Source organism: Oncorhynchus kisutch, linkage group LG23, assembly GCF_002021735.2.
Source record: "Oncorhynchus kisutch isolate 150728-3 linkage group LG23, Okis_V2, whole genome shotgun sequence".
NCBI classification, from domain to species: domain Eukaryota; kingdom Metazoa; phylum Chordata; class Actinopteri; order Salmoniformes; family Salmonidae; genus Oncorhynchus; species Oncorhynchus kisutch.
In genome coordinates, this window is record NC_034196.2 from 47,859,734 (window position 1) to 47,880,550 (window position 20,817).

At 42.3% G+C, this 20,817-nt stretch overlaps 1 protein-coding gene across 1 annotated transcript in view; it reads right to left on the bottom strand.

Annotated features, from left to right (window-relative positions):
* The window catches only part of LOC109882309 (paralemmin-2-like), a 74,739-nt gene that overhangs the window by 17,154 nt on the left and 36,768 nt on the right, over nucleotides 1-20,817 (bottom strand). The window contains exons 4-5 of the mRNA XM_031802299.1: nucleotides 4,356-4,470; nucleotides 2,321-2,339 (exon numbers count right to left, since the gene is read on the bottom strand). Of these exons, the coding sequence (XP_031658159.1) occupies nucleotides 2,321-2,339; nucleotides 4,356-4,470 (134 nt within the window). The remainder of the gene's footprint in view (nucleotides 1-2,320; nucleotides 2,340-4,355; nucleotides 4,471-20,817) is intronic.

The following is a 20,817-nucleotide window of genomic DNA, read 5'->3' on the forward strand; positions in this document are numbered from 1 at the left end:
TCTCTCTATCTCTCTCCCCCCCTCTGTATCTCTCTCTCTCTCTTCCCCCTCCCCCCTCTGTATCTCTCTCTCTTTCTATCTCTCTTCCCCCCTCCCCCCTCTGTATCTCTCTCTCTCTCTGTATCTCTCTCTCTCTCTTCCCCCCTCCCCCCCTCTGTATCTCTCTCTCTCTCTCTCTCTGTATCTCTCTCTCTCTTCCCCCCTCCCCCCTCTGTATCTCTCTCTCTCTTCCCCCCTCCCCCCTCTGTATCTCTCTCTCTCTCTGTATCTCTCTATCTCTCTTCCCCCCTCCCCACTCTGTATCTCTCTCTGTATTCTCTCTCTCTATCTCTCTTCCCCCCTCCCCCCTCTGTATCTCTCTCTCTATCTGTATCTCTCTATCTCTCTTCCCCCCTCCCCCCCCTCTGTATCTCTCTCTCTCTCTCTCTCTTTCTCTCTCTGTATCTCTCTCTATCTCTCTTCCCCCCTCCCCCTCTATATCTCTCTCTATCTCTCTTCCCCCCTCCCCCCCTCTGTATCTCTCTCTCTATCTCTCTTCCCCCCTTCCCCCTCTGTATCTCTCTCTATCTCTCTCTCTCTCTCTTCCCCCCTCCCCCCTCTGTATCTCTCTCTGTATTCTCTCTCTCTCTCTCTTCCCCCCTCCCCCCTCTGTATCTCTCTCTCTATCTCTCTCTCTCTCTCTTCCCCCCTCCCCCCTCTGTATCTCTCTCTGTATTCTCTCTCTCTATCTCTCTTCCCCCCTCCCCCCCTCTGTATCTCTCTCTCTATCTCTCTTCTCCCCTCCCCCCTCTGTATCTCTCTCTGTATCTCTCTCTCTCTCTCTCTTCCCCCCTCCCCCCTCTGTATCTCTCTCTCTGTATCTCTCTCTCTGTATCTCTCTCTCTATCTCTGTATCTCTCTCTCTCTCTGTATCTCTCTCTCTCTGTGTCTCTCTCTCTATCTCTCTCTCTCTCTGTATCTCTCTTTCTCTATATTTCTCTTCCCCCCTCCCCCCTCTGTATCTCTCTCTCTGTATTCCTCTCTCCCTCCCCCTCCCATGTATCTCCCTCCCCCACCCCTCTCTCTCTCTGTAACTCTTTCTCTTCATTCCCCCAGCCCAGTGCTACGTTCAGCAGAATATGTAGAGAGGTGTATTATCGGGGATCAAAGCGGCCCTTGGTTGGGGGGATTCCCTGTGAATAGGTGGATCAGGGTGAACAAAGTACAGGGCTACTGTCTTATGTTGGAGCACTCAATAGTACCGCTGAGGCAGGTGGGAAACGATCCAAGGGGCAAATGTGGCAGAGAGAGAGAGGGAGAGAGAGAGAGAGAGAGAGAGAGATAGAGAGACAGAGAGTAGAGAGAAAGAGACAGAGAGAGAGACAGAGAGTAGAGATAGTAGGGAGAGAGCAGAGAGAGAGAGAGAGTAGAGAGAGAGAGAGACAGACAGACAGACAGACAGACAGACAGACAGACAGACAGACAGACAGACAGACAGACAGACAGACAGACAGACAGACAGAGAGTAGAGATCGTAGGGAGAGAGCAAAGAGAGACACGTAGAGAGTAGAGAGTAGAGAGAGAGTAGGGATTGAGAGTAGAGAGTAGAGAGAGAGAGTAGAGAGAGAGTAGAGAGAGGGCAGAGAGAGTAGAGAGATAGTAGAGAGAGAGAGTAAAGAGAGGGGAGAGCAGAGAGAGGGGGAGAGAGCAGAGAGAGAGAGAGAGAGCAATATGCAGGCCACTGTTTTACAAAGCCCTGTAACAGCAAGGGGGGAGTGTTTAAAGACCCAATTTTTATTTTATTTTATTTAACCTTTATTTAACTAGGCAAGTAACGTTAACAGCCAGTAGGACTGTGTATGTGTGTGTGTGTGTGTGTAGTGTGTAGAGGGACTGTGTGTGTAGTGTGTAGAGGGACTGTGTGTGTAGTGTGTAGAGGGACTGTGTGTGTAATGTGTAGAGGGACTGTGTGTGTAGTGTGTAGAGGGACTGTGTGTGTAGTGTAGAGGGACTGTGTGTGTAGTGTGTGTAGAGGGACTGTGTGTGTGTGTGGTGTGTGTGGTGTGTAGTGTGTGTGGTGTGGTGTGTAGTGTGTGTGGTGTGGTGTGTAGTGTGTAGTGTGTGTGTGTAGAAGGTATATCAGTGGCATGGAGCTGTTGATCATGAATGTATTTGAATAGCCATGGTAACCATCCAACACCACACTGTTTTGAGTGTTAAATGAGTGTTAATGTGTTAATGCTTCATTGTGCTTTCCTCTTGAATCATTTCAACACAACTAACATCAATAAATCAACCTGACCAATAATGATCAACAGTATGTAAATCATATATCACTCACCATGCTCATTCTGGAGACTCTGGAGAGAAAAGAGACATGATGAGACATGAAGAGACATGATGAGACATGAGACATGATGAGACATGAAGACATGATGAGACATGAAGACATGATGAGACATGATGAGACATAAAGAGACATAAAGAGACAGGAAGAGACATGAAGACATGATGAGACATGATGAGACATGAAGACATGATGAGACATGATGAGACATGAAGACATGATGAGACATGATGAGACATGATGAGACATGATGAGACATGATGAGACATGAAGACATGATGAGACATGATGAGACATGATGAGACATAAAGACATGATGAGACATGATGAGACATGAAGAGACATGATGAGACATGATGAGACATGATGAGACATAGACATGACAATTGCGTTACTGATTGTAAAGTGCTTTACCAATGACTGTAATCATTTCAACAATCAGTCAATCAATTGGAAAAGCACTTTACAATCAGTCAATCAATTGGAAAAGCACTTTACAATCAGTCAATCAATTGGAAAAGCACTTTACAATCAGTCAATCAATTGGAAAAGCACTTTACAATCAGTCAATCAATTGGAAAAGCACTTTACAATCAGTCAATCAATTGGAAAAGCACTTTACAATCAGTCAATCAATTGGAAAAGCACTTTACAATCAGTCAATCAATTGGAAAAGCACTTTACAATCAGTCAATCAATTGGAAAAGCACTTTACAATCAGTCAATCAATTGGAAAAGCACTTTACAATCAGTCAATCAATTGGAAAAGCACTTTACAATCAGTCAATCAATTGGAAAAGCACTTTACAATCAGTCAATCAATTGGAAAAGCACTTTACAATCACTCAATCAATTGGTAAAGCACCAATAAAGTGCTTGACTGATTGTATTGACAGTGCATTGAAGCTGAAATCTTTAAAGAAAAACTCCCACATGTCAAGTATGACTTTATTGAGCTCATCTATTGGCAACTGGTCATTGAACTTACCATTACAATTATATTGGTTTGATATGAGATGTATTTTCATATACAATTTTATCAACTAATACAAAACTAGAATATGAGCTAGGGTTCTACAGGTCTGCAGTTATATGATAGAGCAGTCTGTGGAGCGATCATTTAGTCACAGGACTGCAGTTCGAGGATAGAGCAGTCTGTGGAGCGATCATTTAGTCACAGGACTGCAGTTTGAGGATAGAGCAGTCTGTGGAGCGATCATTTAGTCACAGGACTGCAGTTTGAGGATAGAGCAGTCTGTGGAGCGATCATTTAGTCACAGGACTGCAGTTTGAGGATAGAGCAGTCTGTGGAGCGATCATTTAGTCACAGGACTGCAGTTTGAGGATAGAGCAGTCTGTGGAGCGATCATTTAGTCACAGGACTGCAGTTTGAGGATAGAGCAGTCTGTGGAGCGATCATTTAGTCACAGGACTGCAGTTCGAGGATAGAGCAGTCTGTGGAGCGATCATTTAGTCACAGGACTGCAGTTTGAGGATAGAGTAGGCTGTGGAGCGATCATTTAGTCACAGACTGCAGTTCGAGGATAGAGCAGTCTGTGGAGCGATCATTTAGTCACAGGACTGCAGTTTGAGGATAGAGTAGGCTGTGGAGCGATCATTTAGTCACAGGACTGCAGTTTGAGGATAGAGCAGTCTGTGGAGCGATCATTTAGTCACAGGACTGCAGTTTGAGGATAGAGCAGTCTGTGGAGCGATCATTTAGTCACAGGACTGCAGTTTGAGGATAGAGCAGTCTGTGGAGCGATCATTTAGTCACAGGACTGCAGTTTGAGGATAGAGCAGTCTGTGGAGCGATCATTTAGTCACAGGACTGCAGTTATATGATAGAGCAGTCTGTGGAGTGTTCATGCAGTCACAGTTGGCTGAAACTATTAAATGTGTGTCCTAAACGGTACCCTAATCCCTAGGCTTCTGGTCCAAAAAGTGCACTATATAGGAATAAGGTGCCATTTTGGACTTAGCCTTAAAGTGATATGTTGTGTCGGTAAATAGATGAACGCTCTCTTACTTTCTGTAGGTCTTTTATGGACCTCTCAGTCTCCCTCAGTCTCTCCCTGAGGGTCTGCTCTTTAGCTGAGATCTGACACTCCTCGCGCTCCAAAAGACCAATCTCTGACTCCAACCTAGAACGACAGAACAGGAAGAACATCACCTCTGTTAATACAGATCTATAATATAGAATGACAGAACAGGAAGAACATCACCTCTGTTAATACAGATCTATAATATAGAATGACAGAACAGGAAGAACATCACCTCTGTTAATACAGATCTATAATATAGAACGACAGAACAGGAAGAACATCACCTCTGTTAATACAGATCCATAATATAGAATGACAGAACAGGAAGAACATCACCTCTGTTAATACAGATCTATAATATAGAATGATAGAACAGGAAGAACATCACCTTCGTTAATACAGATCTACAATATAGAATGACAGAACAGCAACAGAACACATTCTCAGTTGCCTTGTCACTATCAGTAACACTGGACACAATTCATAAAAATACCGATCAATTAGATTCTTGTAGAAAACATCTCCCTGCCCTGAGTCCTGTAGAACAGATCTACCTGCCCTGAGTCCTGTAGAACACATCTACCTACCCTGAGTCCTGTAGAACACATCTACCTGCCCTGAGTCCTGTAGAACACATATACCTGCCCTGAGTCCTGTAGAACACATATACCTGCCCTGAGTCCTGTAGAACACATATACCTGCCCTGAGTCCTGTAGAACACATATACCTGCCCTGAGTCCTGTAGAACAAATCTCACTGCCCTGAGTCCTGTAGAACAAATCTCACTGCCCTGAGTCCTGTAGAACCAATAAAATCAAATCAAATCAAATGTTATTTGTCACATACACATGGTTAGCAGATGTTAATGCGAGTGTAGCGAAATGCTTGTGCTTCTAGTTCCGACAATGCAGTAATAACGAACAAGTAATCTAACTAACAATTCCAAAAAACTACTGTCTTATACACAGTGTAAGGGGATAAAGAATATGTACATAAGGATATATGAATGAGTGATGGTACAGAGCAGCATAGGCAAGATACAGTAGATGATATCGAGTACAGTATAACATATGAGATGAGTATGTAAACAAAGTGGCATAGTTAAAGTGGCTAGTGATACATGTATTACATAAGGATGCAGTCGATGATATAGAGTACAGTATATACGTATGCATATGAGATGAATAATGTAGGGTAAGTAACATTATATAAGGTAGCATTGTTTAAAGTGGCTAGTGATATATTTACATCATTTCCCATCAATTCCCATTATTAAAGTGGCTGGAGTTGAGTCAGTGTCATTGACAGTGTGTTGGCAGCAGCCACTCAATGTTAGTGGTGGCTGTTTAACAGTCTGATGGCCTTGAGATAGAAGCTGTTTTTCAGTCTCTCGGTCCCAGCTTTGATGCACCTGTACTGACCTCGCCTTCTGGATGACAGCGGGGTGAACAGGCAGTGGCTCGGGTGGTTGATGTCCTTGATGATCTTTATGGCCTTCCTGTAGCATCGGGTGGTGTAGGTGTCCTGGAGGGCAGGTAGTTTGCCCCCGGTGATGCGTTGTGCAGACCTCACTACCCTCTGGAGAGCCTTGCGGTTGAGGGCGGTGCAGTTGCCATACCAGGCGGTGATACAGCCCGCCAGGATGCTCTCGATTGTGCATCTGTAGAAGTTTGTGAGTGCTTTTGGTGACAAGCCGAATTTCTTCAGCCTCCTGAGGTTGAAGAGGCGCTGCTGCGCCTTCTTCACGATGCTGTCTGTGTGAGCGGACCAATTCAGTTTGTCTGTGATGTGTATGCCGAGGAACTTAAAACTTGCTACCCTCTCCACTACTGTTCCATCGATGTGGATAGGGGGGTGTTCCCTCTGCTGTTTCCTGAAGTCCACAATCATCTCCTTAGTTTTGTTGACGTTGAGTGTGAGGTTATTTTCCTGACACCACACTCCGAGGGCCCTCACCTCCTCCCTGTAGGCCGTCTCGTCGTTGCTGGTAATCAAGCCTACCACTGTTGTGTCGTCCGCAAACTTGATGATTGAGTTGGAGGCGTGCGTGGCCACGCAGTCGTGGGTGAACAGGGAGTACAGGAGAGGGCTCAGAACGCACCCTTGTGGGGCCCCAGTGTTGAGGATCAGCGGGGAGGAGATGTTGTTGCCTACCCTCACCACCTGGGGGCGGCCCGTCAGGAAGTCCAGTACCCAGTTGCACAGGGCGGGGTCGAGACCCAGGGTCTCGAGCTTGATGACGAGCTTGGAGGGTACTATGGTGTTGAATGCCGAGCTGTAGTCAATGAACAGCATTCTCACATAGGTATTCCTCTTGTCCAGATGGGTTAGGGCAGTGTGCAGTGTGGTTGAGATTGCATCGTCTGTGGACCTATTTGGGCGGTAAGCAAATTGGAGTGGGTCTAGGGTGTCAGGTAGGGTGGAGGTGATATGGTCCTTGACTAGTCTCTCAAAGCACTTCATGATGACGGATGTGAGTGCTATGGGGCGGTAGTCGTTTAGCTCAGTTACCTTAGCTTTCTTGGGAACAGGAACAATGGTGGCCCTCTTGAAGCATGTGGGAACAGCAGACTGGTATAGGGATTGATTGAATATGTCCGTAAACACACCGGCCAGCTGGTCTGCGCATGCTCTGAGGGTGCGGCTGGGGATGCCGTCTGGGCCTGCAGCCTTGCGAGGGTTAACACGTTTAAATGTCTTACTCACCTCGGCTGCAGTGAAGGAGAGACCGCATGTTTTCGTTGCAGGCCGTGTCAGTGGCACTGTATTGTCCTCAAAGCGGGCAAAAAAGTTATTTAGTCTGCCTGGGAGCAAGACATCCTGGTCCGTGACTGGGCTGGATTTCTTCCTGTAGTCCGTGATTGACTGTAGACCCTGCCACATACCTCTTGTGTCTGAGCCGTTGAATTGAGATTCTACTTTGTCTCTGTACTGGCGCTTAGCTTGTTTGATAGCCAGTGATAGCCTCACTGCCCTGAGTCCTGTAGAACACATCTACCTGCCCTGAGTCCTGTAGAACACATCTACCTGCCCTGAGTCCTGTAGAACACATCTCACTGCCCTGAGTCCTGTAGAACAAATCTCACTGCCCTGAGTCCTGTAGAACACATCTACCTGCCCTGAGTTCTGTAGAACACATCTATCTGCCCCGAGTCCTGTAGAACACATCTCACTGCCCTGAGTCCTGTAGAACACATCTCAGAACACAACTTCTCATTTACAATTGTGACCTGGCCAAGATAAAGCAATGCAGTTCGACACATACAACAACACAGAGTTACACATGGAATATAACAAACATACAGTCAATAATACAGTAGAAAAATAAGTCTATATACAATGTGAGCAAATGAGGTGAGATAAGGGAGGTAAAGGCAAAAAAGACCATGGTGGCGAAGTAAATACAATATAGCAAGTAAAACACTGGAATGGTAGATTTGCAGTGGAAGAATGTGCAAAGTAGAGATAGAAATAATGGGGTGCAAAGGAGCAAAATAAATAAATAAATAAATACAGTAGCGAAAGAGGTAGTTGTTTGGGCTAAATTATAGATGGGCTATGTACAGGTGGAGGAATCTGTGAGCTGCTCTAACAGCTGGTGAGGGAGATAAGTGTTTCCAGTTTCAGAGATTTTTGTAGTTCATTATATACTGTGTATATTTGCAGTGTGTATATAATGTGTATATAATGTGTATATAATGTGTATACATGCAGGGTGTATATAATGTGTATATAATGTGTATATAATGTGTATACATGCAGGGTGTATATATGCAGGTTGTATATAATGCGTATATAATGTGTATATAATGTGTACATAATGTGTATATAATGTGTATATAATGTGTACATAATGTGTATACATGCAGGGTGTATATAATGTGTATACATGCAGGGTGTATATAATGTGTATACATGCAGGGTGTATATAATGTGTATATAATGTATATATAATGTGTATATAATGTGTATACATGCAGGGTGTATATAATGTGTATACATGCAGGGTGTATATAATGTGTATACATGCAGGGTGTATATAATGTGTATACATGCAGGGTGTATATAATGTGTATATAATGTATATATAATGTGTATACATGCAGGGTATATATATTGTGTATATAATGTGTATACATGCAGGGTGTATATAATGTGTATATAATGTATATATAATGTGTATATAATGTATATATAATGTATATATAATGTGTATATAATGTGTATATAATGTGTATATAATGTGTATATAATGTGTATATAATGTATATATAATGTGTATATAATGTGTATATAATGTGTATATAATGTATATATAATGCATATATAATGTATATATAATGTGTATACATGCAGGGTGTATATAATGTGTATATAATATATATATATAATGTATATATAATATTTATACATGCAGGGTGTATATAATGTGTATATAATGTATATATAATGTATATATAATGTGTATATAATGTATATATAATGGGTATATAATGTGTACATAATGTGTATATAATGTGTATACATGCAGGGTGTATATAATGGGTATATAATGTATATATAATGTGTACATAATGTGTATATAATGTGTAATCATGCAGGGTGTATATAATGTGTATATAATGTGTATACATGCAGGGTGTATATAATGTGTATATAATGTATATATAATGTGTATATAATGTATATATAATGTGTATATAATGTATATATAATGTGTATATAATGTATATATAATGTGTATATAATGTGTATATAATGTGTATATAATGTATATATAATGTGTATATAATGGGTATATAATGTGTATATAATGTGTATATAATGTATATATAATGTATATATAATATTTATACATGCAGGGTGTATATAATGTATATATAATGCATATATAATGTGTATACATGCAGGGTGTATATAATGTGTATATAATATATATATATATAATGTATATATAATATTTATACATGCAGGGTGTATATAATGTGTATATAATATATATATATAATGTATATATAATATTTATACATGCAGGGTGTATATAATGTATATATAATGCATATATAATGTATATATAATGTGTATACATGCAGGGTGTATATAATGTGTATATAATATATATATATATAATGTATATATAATATTTATACATGCAGGGTGTATATAATGTGTATATAATGTATATATAATGTATATATAATGTGTATATAATGTATATATAATGGGTATATAATGTGTACATAATGTGTATATAATGTGTATACATGCAGGGTGTATATAATGGGTATATAATGTATATATAATGTGTACATAATGTGTATATAATGTGTAATCATGCAGGGTGTATATAATGTGTATATAATGTGTATACATGCAGGGTGTATATAATGTGTATATAATGTATATATAATGTGTATATAATGTATATATAATGTGTATATAATGTATATATAATGTGTATATAATGTGTATATAATGTATATATAATGTGTATATAATGGGTATATAATGTGTATATAATGTGTATATAATGTATATATAATGTATATATAATGTATATATAATATTTATACATGCAGGGTGTATATAATGTATATATAATGCATATATAATGTGTATACATGCAGGGTGTATATAATGTGTATATAATATATATATATAATGTATATATAATATTTATACATGCAGGGTGTATATAATGTGTATATAATATATATATAATGTATATATAATATTTATACATGCAGGGTGTATATAATGTATATATAATGCATATATAATGTATATATAATGTGTATACATGCAGGGTGTATATAATGTGTATATAATATATATATATATAATGTATATATAATGTGTATATAATGTATATATAATGTGTATATAATGTATATATAATGTGTATATAATGTATATATAATGTGTATATAATGTATATATAATGTGTATATAATGTGTATATAATGTGTATATAATGTATATATAATGTGTATATAATGGGTATATAATGTGTATATAATGTGTATATAATGTATATATAATGTATATATAATATTTATACATGCAGGGTGTATATAATGTATATATAATGCATATATAATGTGTATACATGCAGGGTGTATATAATGTGTATATAATATATATATATATAATGTATATATAATATTTATACATGCAGGGTGTATATAATGTGTATATAATATATATATATAATGTATATATAATATTTATACATGCAGGGTGTATATAATGTATATATAATGCATATATAATGTATATATAATGTGTATACATGCAGGGTGTATATAATGTGTATATAATATATATATATATAATGTATATATAATATTTATACATGCAGGGTGTATATAATGTGTATATAATGTATATATAATGTATATATAATGTGTATATAATGTATATATAATGGGTATATAATGTGTACATAATGTGTATATAATGTGTATACATGCAGGGTGTATATAATGGGTATATAATGTATATATAATGTGTACATAATGTGTATATAATGTGTAATCATGCAGGGTGTATATAATGTGTATATAATGTGTATACATGCAGGGTGTATATAATGTGTATATAATGTATATATAATGTGTATATAATGTATATATAATGTGTATATAATGTATATATAATGTGTATATAATGTGTATATAATGTATATATAATGTGTATATAATGGGTATATAATGTGTATATAATGTGTATATAATGTATATATAATGTATATATAATGTATATATAATATTTATACATGCAGGGTGTATATAATGTATATATAATGCATATATAATGTGTATACATGCAGGGTGTATATAATGTGTATATAATATATATATATAATGTATATATAATATTTATACATGCAGGGTGTATATAATGTGTATATAATATATATATATAATGTATATATAATATTTATACATGCAGGGTGTATATAATGTATATATAATGCATATATAATGTATATATAATGTGTATACATGCAGGGTGTATATAATGTGTATATAATATATATATATATAATGTATATATAATGTGTATATAATGTATATATAATGTGTATATAATGTATATATAATGTGTATATAATGTATATATAATGTGTATATAATGTGTATATAATGTGTATATAATGTATATATAATGTATATATAATGTATATATAATGTATATATAATGGGTATATAATGTGTACATAATGTGTATATAATGTGTATACATGCAGGGTGTATATAATGGGTATATAATGTATATATAATGTGTACATAATGTGTATATAATGTGTAATCATGCAGGGTGTATATACTATGCAGGTGATAGATTTTATCTGTCATGTTCAAAACTCTTGATCAAGTTCATGGTCTTAATTTTAGGTGCTCTTGTAACCGTACAGAACCTTGAATGTAATTCATCTGAACTGAGCAGGAACATCCTTGTAGCATAACACACACACACATCCTTGTAGCACAACACACACACACACACACACACACACACACACACACACACACACACACACACACACACACACACACACACACACACACACACACACACACACACACACACACACACACACACACACACACACACACACACATTCCAGATTTCCCAGAGGGCCTGGATCTGGGTAATTCTTAATGCTGACAGCCAATCAGGAAGCAGCATTCGGAGGAATCCGCTCTGCCTCCTCCCTGGCCATTTCCTGCCATTGTTTAGTCCTGGAGGTTCTAGAACACCTCGGAGGTTCCATGGTCAGCCATAACAAAAGACAAGGATGCTTCCCACGACATCAAAACTTATTCCACACTAAGCCGTGAATACTGGAGAATAAACTATTGTCTCAACTACTTGACATCGATTGGCTTGTTGATATCTAGTCTGAATGGGAGGTTGTTGTGGGTTGTAGGCCGTGAACTTTCTCCACAGTGCTGTATTGTGAGGTAGTGGCCAGGGTTAATACAGTATCTGCCCTGTGGGACAAGGTGAAAAGTAATGCACTATATAGGGAATAGCGATATAGGACATAACCCATATCAGATGTCTTGTCTGTCATTACCCCTGTCTCTCTGTCTGTCATTACCCCAGTCTCTCTGTCTGTCATTACCCCTGTCTCTCTGTCTGTCATTACCCCTGTCTCTCTTTCTTGTCTGTCATTACACCGGTCTCTCTGTCTGTCATTACCCCTGTCTCTCTGTCTGTCATTACCCCTGTCTCTCTGTCTGTCATTAAACCTGTCTCTCTGTCTTGTCTGTCATTACACCTGTCTCTCTGTCTTGTCTGTCATTACACCTGTCTCTCTGTCTTGTCTGTCATTAAACCGGTCTCTCTGTCTGTCATTAAACCTGTCTCTCTGTCTGTCATTATACCTGTCTCTCTGTCTTGTCTGTCATTACACCTGTCTCTCTGTCTTGTCTGTCATTACACCTGTCTCTCTGTCTGTCATTACACCTGTCTCTCTGTCGGTCATTACACCTGTCTCTCTGTCTGTCATTACACCTGTCTCTCTGTCTGTCATTACACCTGTCTCTCTGTCGGTCATTACACCTGTTGATGACAGACGTGCACCTATCCCCAATGCTCTGTTTCTGATGACTGGGGTGAATACAGGAGCAGATTTCAGGAGCAGGACACCCTCCTGTTGACTGTTGACTGGGGTGAATGCGGGAGCAGATTTCAGGAGCAGGACACCCTCCCGTTGACTGTTGACTGGGGTGAATGCGGGAGCAGATTTCAGGAGCAGGACACCCTCCCGTTGACTGTTGACTGGGGTGAATGCGGGAGCAGATTTCAGGAGCAGGACACCCTCCCATTGACTGTTGACTGGGGTGAATGCGGGAGCAGATTTCAGGAGCAGGACACCCTCCCGTTGACTGTTGACTGGGGTGAATGCAGGAGCAGATTTCAGGAGCAGGACACCCTCCTGTTGACTGGGGTGAATGCAGGAGCAGATTTCAGGAGCAGGACACCCTCCCGTTGACTGTTGACTGGGGTGAATGCGGGAGCAGATTTCAGGAGCAGGACACCCTCCCGTTGACTGTTGACTGGGGTGAATGCGGGAGCAGATTTCAGGAGCAGGACACCCTCCCGTTGACTGTTGACTGGGGTGAATGCAGGAGCAGATTTCAGGAGCAGGACACCCTCCTGTTGACTGGGGTGAATGCAGGAGCAGATTTCAGGAGCAGGACACCCTCCCGTTGACTGTTGACTGGGGTGAATGCAGGAGCAGATTTCAGGAGCAGGACACCCTCCCGTTGACTGATGGCTGGGGTGAATGCAGGAGCAGATTTCAGGAGCAGGACACCCTCCCGTTGACTGTTGACTGGGGTGAATGCAGGAGCAGATTTCAGGAGCAGGACACCCTCCCGTTGACTGTTGACTGGGGTGAATGCAGGAGCAGATTTCAGGAGCAGGACACCCTCCCGTTGACTGTTGACTGGGGTGAATGCAGGAGCAGATTTCAGGAGCAGGACACCCTCCCGTTGACTGTTGACTGGGGTGAATGCAGGAGCAGATTTCAGGAGCAGGACACCCTCCCGTTGACTGATGGCTGGGGTGAATGCAGGAGCAGATTTCAGGAGCAGGACACCCTCCCGTTGACTGTTGACTGGGGTGAATGCAGGAGCAGATTTCAGGAGCAGGACACCCTCCCGTTGACTGTTGACTGGGGTGAATGCAGGAGCAGATTTCAGGAGCAGGACACCCTCCCGTTGACTGATGGCTGGGGTGAATGCAGGAGCAGGACACCCTCCCGTTGACTGATGGCTGGGGTGAATGCAGGAGCAGGACACCCTCCCGTTGACTGATGGCTGGGGTGAATGCAGGAGCAGGACACCCTCCCGTTGACTGATGGCTGGGGTGAATGCAGGAGCAGGACACCCTCCCGTTGACTGATGGCTGGGGTGAATGCAGGAGCAGGACACCCTCCCGTTGACTGATGGCTGGGGTGAATGCAGGAGCAGGACACCCTCCCGTTGACTGATGACTGGGGTGAATGCAGGAGCAGGACACCCTCCCGTTGACTGATGGCTGGGGTGAATGCAGGAGCAGGACACCCTCCCGTTGACTGATGGCTGGGGTGAATGCAGGAGCAGGACACCCTCCCGTTGACTGATGGCTGGGGTGAATGCAGGAGCAGGACACCCTCCCGTTGACTGATGGCTGGGGTGAATGCAGGAGCAGGACACCCTCCCGTTGACTGATGGCTGGGGTGAATGCAGGAGCAGGACACCCTCCCGTTGACTGATGGCTGGGGTGAATGCAGGAGCAGGACACCCTCCCGTTGACTGATGGCTGGGGTGAATGCAGGAGCAGGACACCCTCCCGTTGACTGATGGCTGGGGTGAATGCAGGAGCAGGACACCCTCCCGTTGACTGATGGCTGGGGTGAATGCAGGAGCAGGACACCCTCCCGTTGACTGATGGCTGGGGTGAATGCAGGAGCAGGACACCCTCCCGTTGACTGATGGCTGACATAAGGGCATTTACTTTACGTGATAGCCCTATCTGGCTTATATCATTATGATATATGATATTATATTATGATGTCATAATGCTCCTTGAAATAAAGGGTGAGTTCGTAAATTCACTCTAGATTGTCAGAGTGCACTCTGGCAGTTCGTAAATTCACTCTAGATTGTCAGAGTGCACTCTGGCAGTTCATAAATGCACTCTAGATTGCTCTGGCAGTTCATAAATTCACTCTAGATTGTCAGAGTGCACTCTGGCAGTTCATAAATTCACTCTAGATTGTCAGAGTGCGCTCTGGCAGTTCGTAAATTCACTCTAGATTGTCAGAGTGCGCTCTGGCAGTTCGTAAATTCACTCTAGATTGTCAGAGTGCGCTCTGGCAGTTCATAAATTCACTCTAGATTGTCAGAGTGCGCTCTGGCAGTTCTTAAATTCACTCTAGATTGTCAGAGTGCGCTCTGGCAGTTCGTAAATTCACTCTAGATTGTCAGAGTGCGCTCTGGCAGTTCATAAATTAACTCTAGATTGTCAGAGTGCGCTCTGGCAGTTCATAAATTCACTCTAGATTGTCAGAGTGCGCTCTGGCAGTTCATAAATTCACTCTAGATTGTCAGAGTGCGCTCTGGCAGTTCATAAATTCACTCTAGATTGTCAGAGTGCGCTCTGGCAGTTCTTAAATTCACTCTAGATTGTCAGAGTGCGCTCTGGCAGTTCGTAAATTCACTCTAGATTGTCAGAGTGCGCTCTGGCAGTTCATAAATTCACTCTAGATTGTCAGAGTGCGCTCTGGCAGTTCATAAATGCACTCTAGATTGCTCTGGCAGTTCATAAATTCACTCTAGATTGTCAGAGTGCGCTCTGGCAGTTCATAAATTCACTCTAGATTGTCAGAGTGCGCTCTGGCAGTTCATAAATTCACTCTAGATTGTCAGAGTGCGCTCTGGCAGTTCATAAATTCACTCTAGATTGTCAGAGTGCGCTCTGGCAGTTCATAAATTCACTCTAGATTGTCAGAGTGCGCTCTGGCAGTTCATAAATTCACTCTAGATTGTCAGAGTGCGCTCTGGCAGTTCGTAAATTCACTCTAGATTGTCAGAGTGCGCTCTGGCAGTTCATAAATTCACTCTAGATTGTCAGAGTGCGCTCTGGCAGTTCTTAAATTCACTCTAGATTGTCAGAGTGCGCTCTGGCAGTTCGTAAATTCACTCTAGATTGTCAGAGTGCGCTCTGGCAGTTCATAAATTCACTCTAGATTGTCAGAGTGCGCTCTGGCAGTTTGTAAATTCACTCTAGATTGTCAGAGTGCGCTCTGGCAGTTCATAAATTCACTCTAGATTGTCAGAGTGCGCTCTGGCAGTTCATAAATTCACTCTAGATTGTCAGAGTGCGCTCTGGCAGTTCATAAATTCACTCTAGATTGACAGTGTGCGCTCTGGCAGTTCATAAATTCACTCTAGATTGTCAGAGTGCGCACTGGCAGTTCATAAATTCACTCTAGATTGACAGAGTGCGCTCTGGCAGTTCATAAATTCACTCTAGATTGTCAGAGTGTGCTCTGGCAGTTCATAAATTCACGCTAGATTGTCAGAGTGCGCTCTGGCAGTTCATAAATTCACTCTAGATTGTCAGAGTGCGCTCTGGCAGTTCATAAATGCACTCTAGATTGTCAGAGTGCGCTCTGGCAGTTCATAAATGCACTCTAGATTGTCAGAGTGCGCTCTGGCAGTTCATAAATTCACTCTAGATTGTCAGAGTGCGCTCTGGCAGTTCATAAATTCACTCTAGATTGTCAGAGTGCGCTCTGGCAGTTCATAAATTCACTCTAGATTGACAGAGTGCGCTCTGGCAGTTCATAAATTCACTCTAGATTGACAGAGTGCGCTCTGGCAGTTCATAAATTCACTCTAGATTGTCAGAGTGCGCACTGGCAGTTCATAAATTCACTCTAGATTGTCAGAGTGCGCTCTGGCAGTTCATAAATTCACTCTAGATTGTCAGAGTGCGCTCTGGCAGTTCATAAATTCACTCTAGATTGTCAGAGTGCGCTCTGGCAGTTCATAAATGCACTCTAGATTGTCAGAGTGCGCTCTGGCAGTTCTTAAATTCACTCTAGATTGTCAGAGTGCGCTCTGGCAGTTCGTAAATTCACTCTAGATTGTCAGAGTGCGCTCTGGCAGTTCATAAATTCACTCTAGATTGTCAGAGTGCGCTCTGGCAGTTCATAAATGCACTCTAGATTGCTCTGGCAGTTCATAAATTCACTCTAGATTGTCAGAGTGCGCTCTGGCAGTTCATAAATTCACTCTAGATTGTCAGAGTGCGCTCTGGCAGTTCATAAATTCACTCTAGATTGTCAGAGTGCGCTCTGGCAGTTCATAAATTCACTCTAGATTGTCAGAGTGCGCTCTGGCAGTTCATAAATTCACTCTAGATTGTCAGAGTGCGCTCTGGCAGTTCATAAATTCACTCTAGATTGTCAGAGTGCGCTCTGGCAGTTCGTAAATTCACTCTAGATTGTCAGAGTGCGCTCTGGCAGTTCATAAATTCACTCTAGATTGTCAGAGTGCGCTCTGGCAGTTCTTAAATTCACTCTAGATTGTCAGAGTGCGCTCTGGCAGTTCGTAAATTCACTCTAGATTGTCAGAGTGCGCTCTGGCAGTTCATAAATTCACTCTAGATTGTCAGAGTGCGCTCTGGCAGTTTGTAAATTCACTCTAGATTGTCAGAGTGCGCTCTGGCAGTTCATAAATTCACTCTAGATTGTCAGAGTGCGCTCTGGCAGTTCATAAATTCACTCTAGATTGTCAGAGTGCGCTCTGGCAGTTCATAAATTCACTCTAGATTGACAGTGTGCGCTCTGGCAGTTCATAAATTCACTCTAGATTGTCAGAGTGCGCACTGGCAGTTCATAAATTCACTCTAGATTGACAGAGTGCGCTCTGGCAGTTCATAAATTCACTCTAGATTGTCAGAGTGTGCTCTGGCAGTTCATAAATTCACGCTAGATTGTCAGAGTGCGCTCTGGCAGTTCATAAATTCACTCTAGATTGACAGAGTGCGCTCTGGCAGTTCATAAATTCACTCTAGATTGTCAGAGTGCGCTCTGGCAGTTCATAAATGCACTCTAGATTGTCAGAGTGCGCTCTGGCAGTTCATAAATTCACTCTAGATTGTCAGAGTGCGCTCTGGCAGTTCATAAATTCACTCTAGATTGTCAGAGTGCGCTCTGGCAGTTCATAAATTCACTCTAGATTGACAGAGTGCGCTCTGGCAGTTCATAAATTCACTCTAGATTGACAGAGTGCGCTCTGGCAGTTCATAAATTCACTCTAGATTGTCAGAGTGCGCACTGGCAGTTCATAAATTCACTCTAGATTGTCAGAGTGCGCTCTGGCAGTTCATAAATTCACTCTAGATTGTCAGAGTGCGCTCTGGCAGTTCATAAATTCACTCTAGATTGTCAGAGTGCGCTCTGGCAGTTCATAAATGCACTCTAGATTGTCAGAGTGCGCTCTGGCAGTTCATAAATTCACTCTAGATTGTCAGAGTGCGCTCTGGCAGTTCGTAAATTCACTCTAGATTGTCAGAGTGCGCTCTGGCAGTTCGTAAATTCACTCTAGATTGTCAGAGTGCGCTCTGGCAGTTCATAAATTCAGTTTTCTTGGATTGTCAGTTAGTGAATCCAGAGCGTTTTGCTCTCGGAGCATTCAGAGCCACACTGGACACTCTGGCCGAGGAGTCGAGTTGATCCGAGCGTTCTGACCTCACAGTGGCAGTGTCACATCTACTCCCGCTTCTCCTCTCCGGCGTTCTGACCTCACAACGGCAGTGTCACATCTTCTCCCACTTCTCCTCTCCGGCGTTCTGACCTCACAACGGCAGTGTCACATCTACTCTCGCTTCTCCTCCGGCGTTCTGACCTCACAACGGCAGTGTCACATCTACTCTCGCTTCTCCTCCGGCGTTCTGACCTCACAACGGCAGTGTCACATCTACTCCCGTTCTCCTCCGGCGTTCGACGTTGCCTGTATACTCATCACCGGTCCTGGGATCCATCATTATGCCCACCTCTTCGGAATAGCGTACGAAGTACCGGTTCGTTCCATCCCCTGGATGCTGCTACGTTCCGGAAGGTGAGCGTGTACTCAGCAGCCATCTGGTCCCTTGCCGTAATTGGAGTAAGCGCTCACCAAAGATTTGGCATGGTCCCTCAGATCCTCAAAAAGTTTTACAGCTGCACCTTTGAGAGCATCTTGACAGGCTGCGTTGTCACTTGGTATGGCAACTGCTTGGCATCCGACTGTAAGGTGCTTCTCCAGGACTGAGTAGTCAACTGAGCTGGTTTAAGAGAGCTTCAAAGTGTCCACCCCAACTCGGGACTACTTAGTTCCTTTATGAGAGTGGACCTACTTCTGAGGAGGCGCTCCCATCCAGAGCAACCCACAGCTAGTGCGTTCATCTCAAGATAGCACGCCCAATTTTTCAGTTTTTGATTTGTTAAAATTTTGAAATATCCAATAGATGTCGTTCTACTTCATGATTGTGTCCCACTTGTTGTTGATTCTTCACAAAAAAATGCAGTTTTATATCTTTATGTTTGAAGCCTGAAATGTGGCAAAAGGTCGCAAAGTTCAAGGGGGCCGAATACTTTCGCAAGGCACTGTAGGTATCCCCCTTTCCCTTTACAACTGACTAGGTATCCCCCTGTACAACTGACTAGGTATCCCCCTGTACAACTGACTAGGTGTCCCCCTGTACAACTGACTAGGTATCCCCCTGTACAACTGACTAGGTATCCCCCTGTACAACTGACTAGGTATCCCCCTTTCCCTTTACAACTGACTAGATATCCCCCTTTCCCTTTCCAAATGACTAGGTATCCCCCTTTCCCTTTCCAACTGACTAGATATCCCCCTTTCCCTTTCCAACTGACTAGATATCCCCCTTTCCCTTTCCAACTGTCTAGGTATCCTCCCTTTCCAACTGACTAGGTATCCCCCTTTCCAACTGACTAGGTATCCCCCCTTTCCAACTGACTAGGTATCCCCCCTTTCCAACTGACTAGGTATCCCCCTTTCCCTTTACAACTGACTAGATATCCCCCTTTCCCTTTCCAACTGACTAGATATCCCCCTTTCCAACTGACTAGATATCCCCTTTCCCTTTCCAACTGACTAGGTATCCCCCTTTCCCTTTCCAACTGACTAGATATCCCCCTTTCCCTTTACAACTGACTAGGTATCCCCCTTTCCCTTTACAACTGACTAGGTATCCCCCTTTCCCTTTACAACTGACTAGGTATCCCCCTTTCCCTTTACAACTGACTAGGTATCCCCCTTTCCCTTTCCAACTGACTAGATATCCCCCTTTCCCTTTACAACTGACTAGATATCCCCCTTTCCCTTTACAACTGACTAGGTATCCCCCTTTCCCTTTCCAAATGACTAGGTATCCCCCTTTCCCTTTCCAACTGACTAGATATCCCCCTTTCCCTTTCCAACTGACTAGATATCCCCCTTTCCCTTTCCAACTGTCTAGGTATCCCCCCTTTCCAACTGACTAGGTATCCCCCTTTCCAACTGACTAGGTATCCCCCCTTTCCAACTGACTAGGTATCCCCCCTTTCCAACTGACTAGGTATCCCCCTTTCCCTTTACAACTGACTAGATATCCCCCTTTCCCTTTCCAACTGACTAGATATCCCCCTTTCCAACTGACTAGATATCCCCTTTCCCTTTCCAACTGACTAGGTATCCCCCTTTCCCTTTCCAACTGACTAGATATCCCCCTTTCCCTTTACAACTGACTAGGTATCCCCCTTTCCCTTTACAACTGACTAGGTATCCCCCTTTCCCTTTACAACTGACTAGGTATCCCCCTTTCCCTTTACAACTGACTAGGTATCCCCCTTTCCCTTTCCAACTGACTAGATATCCCCCTTTCCAACT